Raw genomic sequence first — 10,860 nt, forward strand, 5'->3', positions numbered from 1 at the left:
TGACAGATAGAAAATAATCTTCTCCACTGTTGAATGAAAGCATGGAAACCTCTGAATGCAAATAAACATTTCTGTAAGATGACTTCATACTGGAAATTGACCCCAACTCATATCATTAAAGCAAAATACATCTCTTGAATGTAATGCACGTGTCACAGCACCTAAGATGTATCATAACAGTAAAATATAGACTTAATGGATTGCATCATGCTTGTTACTGTCGTTTAAAATTCACCTCACGCACTTGGATATAAAAGGATTACAATACTGGCATATTACAGGGTCTTATCAGAGTGTTTAGTTCGATGGCACAATGCAGAGCTTTGCTGGAGACACCTGCAGTTGCTCTAGATGTGCAGTACCACGCAGAGATAAAAGATCGGGTCCCAATAGCTCTGCTGTTGTATTAAAGCAGCACAATAACTAACCTAGTTAGCCCTAGTTTCTCAGACACCACTTTTCCCTTCTGAAGATGGCTGGTTTGCTTCTCTTCACATTTCTGTATTCTGCAGTATACACATCTCCTCAGATTTAAAGAAGATACACCCCTAGCCACTGAGCCAGTTGCAGAGGAAAAGAAAGGAAAGAAGTACTAATTATTCCTCAAAAAAACAGTAAACCCTGCCTGCTGAGGTAAGCATCAGAGAGCTAACCCTTAACCCCTTCCCCACTGCTCACTGTCACACCCAGGGGCAAAGATAAATTGCAGCAGGAAGGTTCATCAAAGTTTATTTAAAAAGTTACTGCCCTCAGCTGTCATTCTCACCTTCCTGTCAGACATTAAGATCCCTGTGGCAGTCAACAAGACAAGCATGTGCCTCCAGCTTGGCTACACTAGTTACCATGCTGTATATTAGCTTAAACTAGTGACAAATGTTTACTGTACCCTGACATACTAGCCTTTGGGCTGAAAAAGTTGCAGCATCCCCGCCAATTGTGCAGTGGGGATTTTGGCCTTCAGAGGGCAGAGGGCTTCAGGGCAGGCAGCTGGATACAGGCAGCAATGATTCCTTCAATGGCTGCCAGAGTCTGAAAAATCAGGATCCAGAACATAAATTTCCTCCTTCCCCTTTCACAGTGTAAAATGAAGAAAGAGAGTTTCAGGGACAAGAAATTAGGGTTATGTTAAGAGTGGTTCAACTACAGTAAGGAGGGCCTATGTTTCACACTCTGTCTGGGCCCCCTCCCAAGTCTAACACTGGCTCTGGAAGGCAAAGGGGCCCAAGAGAGCTAGTTGGTATTCAAAAACCACTTCCTCCAAGCTCAGGATCGGTGCATCCCTAAGAGCAGGAAATCGGGCAAGGGATGCAGGAGAGCTGCATGGTTGATCAGGGAGCTTCTGAAAAAGCTCAAGAGGAAGAAGGAAGTTTACAGTAAGTGGAAGAAGAGACTGACCACTTGGGAAGATTACCCGCCAGAGCGTGCAGGGATGAAACGAGGAAAGCCAAAGCCTCCTTGGAATTAAACCTGGCTAGGGATGTCAAGCTCAACAGCAAGGGCTTCCTCAAGTATATTGGAGGCAAAAGGAAGACCAGAGAAGTTGTGGGCCCGCTGTTGAATGAGACAGGAGCCATGGTGACGGAGGATGCGGAGAAGGCGGAGTTACTAAATGCCTTCTTTGCTTTGGTCTTTACTGCTTGGCCCAGCCCTTAGAGTCCCAGACTTTGAAGAAAGTAACAGGGAAAGAAGAAGACTTCCCCTGGGTTGAGGAGGATCGAGTGAGGGATCAATCAGGTCAATTAAATATTCACAAGTCCATGGGCCCCAATGGGATGTACTCAAGAGTGCTGAGGGAGCTAGCAGAACTCATTGCTGGGCCACTCTCCATCATCTTTGAAAGGTCCTGGAAAACAGGCAAAGTGCTGAGGGCTGGAGGAAAGCCAATGTCACTCCAGTCTTCAAAAAGGGCAAGAAGGAGGAGCCGGGGAACTACAGGCCGGTCAGCCTCACCTCCCTCCCTGGAAAGATGATGGAACAGCTCGTTCTGGGCGTCATCTCAAGGCATGTGGAGGAAAAGAAAGCTATCAGAAGTACTCAACATGGATTCACCAAGGGGAAATCATGTCTGACTAATCTGATAGCCTTCTATGATGGCATGACTGGATGGATAGATGAGGGGAGGGCAGTGGATGTGGTCTACCTTGACTTGAGCAAGGCGTTTGACATCGTCTCCCACAGCATCCTCATAGGGAAGCTTAGGAAGAGTGGGTTAGATGAATGGACAGTGGGGTGGATAAATAACTGGTTGAAAGACAGAGCTCAGAGGGTCGCGGTTAGGGGCACAGAGTCTAGTTGGAGGTCAGTGACGAGTGGTGTTCCCCAGGGGTCAGTACTGGGTCCAGTCCTCTTCAATATATTCATCAGTGACCTGGATGAGGGGATAGAGTGCACCCTCAGCAAGTCTGCTGACGACACAAAGCTGGGGGGGTGGCTGACACACCAGAAGGCTGTGCCGCCATACAGAGAGACCTGGACAGGTTGGAGAGTTGGACAAAGAGGAACCTTATGAAATTCAATATGGGCAAGCGTAGGGTGCTACACCTGGGGAGGAATAACCCCATGCACCAGTACAGGTTGGGGGCTGACCTGCTGGAGAGCAGCTCTGTGGAAAGAGACCTGGGAGTCCTGGTGGACAACAGGATGACCATGAGTCAGCAATGTGCCCTCGTGGCCAAGGAGGCCAATGGCATCCTGGGGTGCATCAAGAAGAGCGTGGCCAGCAGGTCGAGGGAGGTCATCCTCCCCCTCTACTCTGCCTTGGTGAGGCTGCACCTGGAGTACTGTGTCCAGTTCTGGGCTCCCCGGTTCAAGAAGGACAGGGAACTGCTGGAGAGGGTACAGCAAAGGGCTACACGGATGATTAGGGGACTGGAACACTTCTCTTATGAAGAAAGGCTGAGGGATTTGGGTCTCTTCAGTCTGGAAAAAAGACGACTGAGGGGGGATCTTATCAACACTTATAAATACTTAAAGGGTGGGTGTCAGGAGGATGGGGCCAATCTCTTTCCGGTGGTGCCCAGAGACAGGACAAGAGGTAATGGGCACAAACTTGAGCATAAGAAGTTCCACCTAAACATGAGGAGGAACTTTACTTTGAAGGTGGCAGAGCACTGGAACAGGCTGCCCAGAGAGGTGGTGGAGTCTCCCTCTCTGGAGACATTCAAAACCCACCTGGATGCATTCCTGTGCAACCTGCTCTAGGTGACCCTGCTCTGGCAGGGGGGTTGGACTAGATGATCTCCAGAGGTCCCTTCCAGCCCTACGATTCTGTGATTCTCTATTAGGTAGATACCATCACCCACTTCTGCATAACAAATTACTTTGTTGACAGCTTGTTTCTAGCACAGACTGAGCAATGCGACCTCATCTTTCTGTTATCAAGCCCTTATTTTGCAATTTGTTGTAAGTTTGCTCTCACAAGTGCTGTAGTTCGCATTTAGCAAAGCATCTTAGAAAGTTCAGTGATTTCTTAAGATCAGGGTCATTCTGTATTACCTGCTGGTCTGCAATGACTGTCTAAAGGCATAAGTCACACTTCTATTCATGATAAGATTTCAAAGGATGGGAAGTCAGTAATGAGTACACTCAAGGAGAAAAGAGACATCATACTGTCACTGTGGAATACAGGTGGTTTTGCAGCACTCTTCTCAGTGGTTTACTGAAAAATCACCTACTAGAAAATCTGCCTGCAGACAGGACAAAGAGGTTCCATTGATCTTTTTCTTTGCACTCTGTCCTTAAAGTTTGCTGGTTTTCTCCTCAAAGGTACCAATTCCAAGAATCATTATGTTATAGATTCATACTAAATAAGATAGATAAGCTTGCTTGGGAGGTCGTGTCTTATGACTTTAAGTACATGGCTACAATTTCAGGCAGAGTGGGGAAAAAGGGATAATAGACAGCACTTTTAACAAAGACCCTGTCATTACTATTCACAATGAGATGGATCTCACTGCTCTATTCACAATGAGATGGACCTCAGCGCTTAGTTTTTACTTAGTGGTTAAGGTACCAACTAGTAAACCAAGAGATGGCAAGCATCTTTTAGAGAACTCCCACTCTCAGACCAAGAGGAACTGCTTCTCAAGGTTCCGCCCATGGTGTACAGAAAGTATGTTACAGTAGATATCTTCAGTATGGCAAACATCTTGGCATCTTACACAGGCAGTAATAAAACTTGTTTAACTTTTTAAAATAAACACACAGTCATTTCCTAACACAGAAAGTTCATCATAAGCCATAGCATTGCTCATGTTAAAACTCATTCTTAATGTTGTTCTTCATTAAGAACTGAACAGACACCAACAGTCCCAATCCAACATATATTCTGGAAAAAGAATATGGCAACAATGAATTGTATCTATAAAATATAGAAATTTAAAAGGACTGATTTTTCAAAGATTAAAGAAACCACAGGGTATCAGATTAAGAATGTTGCATGTAAATGAACAATTATCAGATTCAGCATTTTTGGATAATAGCTTGATATGTATTAAAAAACATGAGGCGGAGAGAACCCACCAATGAACAACACAGAGCAAGAAAACAAGAAGGGTGTAACAAAAGTTCTCAGGAAACAATGACAGATCATTGTATATAAAATAAGAACTGAAAAGAGCCAGCACTTTAAAATCCATGGTAATGAAAATCCAATATGAAATTTAGGTCCACTGGTAGCTGATACCAGAAATATAAAAGAAAAAAAAAAGGGGCAAAAAAGAAAGAAAAAAAAAAGGAACACAAAACAATAAAGTGAAAAGTGTAATGGATACTTTTTGTACCCTTGCAGAATGAAGCAATTACTCCATACAACACTGTTAAAGAAACCAAAAATTTCCCCATATCTAGCATGTAGTAGGAGGAAATAAGGCAGCAAGTACCAAGATAAAGACGCTTCACCTCAATGTGCCAGCAAAATTTTATAAGTTTAAAGGTTCTGACTAAGGGTTTCTCTGAATATCAATTTTAGACATACCACAGGAACAGGGAAAACTCCAAAGGATGGGGCAAATGTCACTTTAGCTCAACTCTTTTAAAAAAAAGATAAAAAGGGATTGCAGAGATGTTTAGTTAGAAAAGAGACAGTAACTGCATCAATGCGAGAATAAAACAGCTATTTAAAATGTTGATGCTAAAAGAGCTACTTATTAAAATATTAAAACAACAGAAGAACAAAATAAATACTCTATTAAAATGATTGTTTATACTTAACAGCTTTTTTTTTCATTAAGGATGCTTGCATTTTCAGGGTAACATTGCAGTTAATGGCAGTTAATTTGGGCCCCCTGATAATGAATTATGCTAAAATACCACTTACACTTTCAGCTTAGTTTTCAAAAAACTTGTCAGACAAATAAATCTCTGCTTTTTGACAGCTTGCAGGTTTGGTTGATAAAGGTGACATGCTAATACATTTGAATTTCTCTTAATACAGGTAAAGGATGCTTTGACCAAAAAGTTTGCCAAATAAAGGCATACGTTACAGATGAAAAACGTTGTCCCCTGGCTGGTGTCAAAATGTTGCTACTGGAAAGAAATCCACACAAAGACTATTTTAAACAGTCTAATTTGAACCAATCATTGGTTCAGGACTATTCAATTACTTTTTAACGGACATTACAAATTATAAAAAGTATTTGCTGACTAGACCTGGACATAAGAGTGTTGCAGGAGTTATCCAGTAACAAGACACTTCACTATTACAAAGTGATATTAATCACTGATAAAATTATGTTGTTCCTACAAGATGACTTGAATGCAAAAGTCTGCAAAGGTAGGCCACATTCACAGACAAAAGACATCCACTTCAGAATGCAGTAACTTAAGAAAACATGTTAAATAACTGTCTCAGGTTCTCAGTACAATGCAAAGCAGGTGTGTGCATAATACATTAATAGGACTATTAGTAGAAACAGAGATAATTTTGCATTGATGAGACAATCAGTACACTATTATGCTTACTTCAGAAGGGCCACAAAAATACTGAAAAAACACAAAGAAATTGCTAGTTCATCATTGTGTACTAAGACACACAAAGAATATATTTATTATACAGTTTTCAACCTTACTAGCAGAGATACAATAAAATCCCCTGACCCAGAACCTAAAAAAAAGCAACAACAAAGGATGTGAGGTTCCTCAATATTTGGGTGACTTATCAGGGGATGAAACAGACTCATCATCATGAGAATTCAAAATAAGACTGAAGTTTCAAGAAGTATTCTTTAACACATCTCATGGGCAAAACAAAGCTCTTCTTGTGAAAGATGGACATCAACACGGACGTAACAGTACCTTCCCTCTTCAGCGTCCATGAATCCCCAGTTTCCTAATGCCTGCTCACAGAGATATTAGAAAAAGTATGTCTGCATATCTGCAACATGTCCACATACCCACCTCGAATAGTTTTAATAATACCTATTGACTCAGGGACTTCCTCTGTTGGCTCACAAAGCTAATGATTCTCTCCCACACCACCCAACCAGACAGGTGTTCTTCTGAGTGGAGAAGGGACAGCAGCATACTTTTGAACCATCAGAGGCCAGACAGCAGCTTGAGCCTGGACAGGGTGGACAATACTCACAAGTATCCTTCCTCAGGGTACATTTCTACACTCTCTTGTTCAGACCTATTCTGGATCGTTCTGTGCCTGTCTATATGCAAACCAGTTTCACTGTCCAGAGGTCTGGAGTTAGAGAACATGAACTGCCCAGTTAAGCCAGCTCTGAGGTTTCTGGCTGACATATCTTCATGCTAGTCTCGCTCTAAGCTCCCAACCAGGCTGGATACTGAAAGAGGGTTCTTAGTAAGTTTTGCTTAAGGCTCAGTTGATACCATAGGATTCACAGTCCTGATGGGGCATCCACACCGTGGTGACTGAAAGAGGTGGTGTAAGGACCTGAATCTTTTTCACACCTCCTCCTCCTCCATGTGCAAGACACTCCCGAAGACTGTTTTTTGCTCCCATTACACGAGGTTCCCCTCGCTGCCATTTTCCTGTCCCCACAACCCTTCTCACGACCCCCTCACCGTCTTCCACTTGCTCCCTTCCCCCTCTTCTCTGGCCTCCCCAGCACCACCTTTACCGACCCTTACCCAGCTCGGCCGGCCGTGACCTCACACAACCCAGGAAAGTGGCAGCGAGCAGGGGCGAGCCTGAGCCCCCACCCCGCCTCAGCCCACCCTGCTCACCTGCATCGTAGAAGGCGTCCAGCACCGCTGTCTCCCCGAAGTCCAGCTCACCGAAGTTGACCGTGCCGAGCTGGGCCCCCTCGGCCTCGCATGCCCGCAGCAGGCACTGCCGCGCCCCGGCCTCGGCGCTCCGCGCCCCGCCGCTCCCCTTGGGCGGGTCGTTCAGCACGTACACGGCCCGTAGGCAACGCGGCCGCGGGGCTGCCGCGCCGATCTCCACCGCCTCCCCGCCGCCCGCCGCCACCGCCTCAGCCGGGCCGGCGGCCGGCAGCTCCGGCTCCGCGCAGGGGTGCGCCGGCTCCGCCGCCGCGCTGCCGCCCGCGGGGCTCTCCATAGCGGCGTCGAGGGCTGAGGGGAGCCGCTGGCTGCCGGCAGGTGCTCAGGCGGCGCTGCGCCCCATCGCCAACACTTGGGCAAACTCCGGCGGCGCAGGGGCCAGACTGATCCCTGCCTCTCGGCGCCGCCCTCCCCCGACAGGACAGTCCCGGGGAGCGACACGAAGGCCGGCTCCCCCGCCCCTCGGCGGCACAACCAGACAGCCGCACCGTGCGCTTCGCCGGGACTAGCGCCCCGTTTCCCTCCGCGGCCAGAGCGGTAGTGAAGAGAGAGGCAGCACCGTCGCGGAACCGCGCTTCGTTTATTACTTCCCTTCCCCGCCCCTCGCCGTGCAGGCTGCGCCTCCGCCCTCTCCCCTGCTGCGGCCGTCGGTGTTACTTCACACGGCGGCACCCCGCGCCCGGCTCGGGTTCCCTTGAGGGCGAGCGGGCTGAGGCGAGGAACCCGCGCGCCGGGCCTTGCCCCCGAGCCCCGCGCGCGCGCGGCCGCTGGGAGCCGTTGAACGGCCGCCCGCCGTGAGAAGCCGGCTCAGCCCCGGCTGGGCTCCGCGCCTGCCGCCGCCCGAGCAGGGGCAGCCCTCGCACCCCGGGGGTCTGTAGGCTGCTGGCTTCTCGGAGCTGCCCTGTTTCTTAAGAGGTGAAGGCAATTGCTACCGCTTCTCCTTCCCTCGGCTTGCTGTATCGTAGCTTTTTCCCCCCCACTGGTTCTTCTCTCAGTCATTGGTTTGACAGTGACAGTAGGATTGATTGCACCCTCAGCAAGTTTGCCGATGACACCAAGCTGCGTGGCGCGGTCCACACACTGGAGGGAAGGGATGCCATCCAGAGGGACCTGGACAGGCTTGAGAGGTGGGCCCATGTGAACCTTATGAAGTTCAGCCAGGCCAAGTGCAAGGTCATGGCAATCCCAGGCACAAATACAGGTTGGGCAGAGAATAGCTTGAGAGCAGCCCTGAGGAGAAGGACTTAGGGGTACTGGTGGACGAGAAGCTCAACGTGAGCTGGCAATGCCCACTTGCAGCCCAGAAAGCTAACCGCATCCTGGGCTGCATCAAAAGAAGTGTGGCCAGCCGGTCGAGGGAGAGGATTCTGCCCCTCTACTCTGCTCTGGTGTAGACCCCACCTGGAGTACTGTGTCTGGAGTACTCTGGAACCCTCAGCACAAGAAGGACATGGACCTGTTGGAGAGGGTCCGGAGGAGGGCCACAAAGATGATCAGAGGGCTGGAGCACCTCTGCTATGAGGACAGGCTGAGAGAGTTGGGGTTGTTCTGCCTGGAGAAGAGAAGGCTCCGGGGAGACCTTGTAGCAGCCTTCCAGTACCTAAAGGAGGCCTACAGGAAAGATGAGGAGGGACTCCTCATCAGGGAGTGTAGTGATAGGACGAGGGGTAACAGTTTTAAACTGAAAGATGGCAGATTTAGATTAGATATTAAGAAGAAATTCTTTACAGTGAGGGTGGTGAGGCACTGGCACAGGTTGCCCAGGGAAGTTGTGGATGCCCCATCCCTGGAAGTGTTCAAGGCCAGGCTGGATGGGGCTTTGAGCAGCCTGGTCTAGTGGGAGGTGTCCCTGCCCATGGCAGGGGGGTTGGGACTAGATGATCTTTAAGGTGCCTTCTAACCTGAACCATTCTATGATTCTATGGCCACAGACAAACTGTATCAGAAGTTTGGATAATAGTTCATCCTTCAATTCCCTCTCTTTTCTTTAAAATGTCCCACGATCATGGCAAAATCAGCTCCTAGAAACTCTGTGGCAACTCCTGGCTTCTTTATAAAAACAAACTTAATTTTGAGCATCCCATTTCCTAACACATTTGTTCTTACTAGCAAAACTGACAACGGCAGCCTCAGCTTTGTCACAGCTATTGGGCGAGTTGCTGATTTCTGCAGCAGGAGAAAGCGAAGGGCAGCTGCATGAGGGTAACTGTGTGTCTCGGCCTTGTAACCCATCTGTCAAAAGGACACCAAAAGAACACGGCCAGCCCACGATAAAAGGAATGGTGAAAAATTGTTTGTATTTGAAGCTGTAAACCTGGCCAGAAAGCTTTTTCATCTCATTTTTCACTCACTGTGACAGGAGAGGTTTTAAACAAATGGTATCTTCACTTTCTGCTGCAGCATGGCTCCTTATGGCTATCTGAGGTTAATATATTTACCATGTACTGTAATACAACAAAAGCAATAACCAAAGGCCTAGAGCACAGCATTTCCCTCTTCAGGTGTCTGGCACCGCAACTGGGGGGACCATAATAAGAATTGCAGTAGACCATCTTTTTGAGAAACTCTCCAAAGTGAGGATAGCATTGCACTGTGCAGCGTTTATGTTTGCTTAGTGCCTCATAAGTATTTTAGAGAGAATGCAGGGAAATAATTTGAGTCAAACCTGTTTCTCATTTTGGAGAGTTTGGGGCAAATGAACTGTTAGATTTGGTCCACAGGTTGGGGGCACGTGTGCTTTTTTGGACAAAAACACTAGTACATGAGACTTTGGAGGAATGATATTCCATGGCCACCAGAGATCCCACTCATTCTTGGCAGCTTCCCTCTCCAGGCAAGAGCAAGCCTTTTTATACAGCAACTCTAACTCTATTAGCATTTATCCAGTAATGCACCAATTAGCTGATGTAACAGGAGAAAAATCTAAATCTGCCTTTAGAAGATACTCAGTGTGCACATTGAAGCCTTTGACCGACAAAAAGCACTAACACATATGTTTATGATCCTCTCCAATAAAAATCCTACTTTGTATTTTTTGCATTATAAGAAAGTTGGTGTTCAACAGCTGGTATTAAAACTTGGAATGAAAAATACAGTACTGGCAAAGCTAAGGGGTTATTTGCACAGGAAAGCATTTATCTTACTCAAGAATATTCTTGGGCTTTCAGCAACTAACATGCAAAACTATATTACAATTTAATGGGTTCAGGACAAGACACGCATGGTGTGGTGCTTTCTGTAATCTTGAAAATAGTTGAAATGTTAATTTGGAACAAATATGTAGGCTGGAATTGCTTAGCGGGAGGCCATTGAGACATAATAAACAAGCTTTTTCTGCCTTCTAGAGATTATCACAATCTAGTTTGTTGTAGATCTAAGACGTGTCTTTGGGTTTCATTTTGTAGTTTTTAACATTTGGTACCACTTTAAATTGCTTGCTGAGAGGTCCGTCTCTTGGTCTTGAAACACAGTGGCAGTCTCTCTTAGTAGATATTTTATGTGACTATCATTAAAAAAAGGATATTTTCCCCTTTTCTTAATTGTATTCACTCAGCTTCCAAACAGTATCCTCACTGTTCTTTGGGCATTTTTCCTAACAAGCTGTCATGTTCT

At 46.6% G+C, this 10,860-nt stretch overlaps 1 protein-coding gene across 4 annotated transcripts in view; it reads right to left on the minus strand.

Moving 5' to 3' along the window:
• The window catches only part of MAP3K15 (mitogen-activated protein kinase kinase kinase 15), a 94,149-nt gene extending 86,391 nt beyond the window's left edge, over positions 1-7,758 (minus strand). For 3 of the 4 annotated variants that reach the window (XM_063342691.1, XM_063342693.1, XM_063342694.1), the window contains exon 1: positions 7,192-7,758. In XM_063342691.1, the coding sequence (XP_063198761.1) occupies positions 7,192-7,525 (334 nt within the window). In that variant the 5' untranslated portion in view covers positions 7,526-7,758. The remainder of the gene's footprint in view (positions 1-7,191) is intronic. The other variant, XM_063342692.1, reaches the window with a different exon arrangement.
• Positions 7,759-10,860: the final 3,102 nt, after the last annotated feature.

This window comes from Chroicocephalus ridibundus, chromosome 1 (assembly GCF_963924245.1).
Source record: "Chroicocephalus ridibundus chromosome 1, bChrRid1.1, whole genome shotgun sequence".
Classification (NCBI taxonomy): domain Eukaryota; kingdom Metazoa; phylum Chordata; class Aves; order Charadriiformes; family Laridae; genus Chroicocephalus; species Chroicocephalus ridibundus.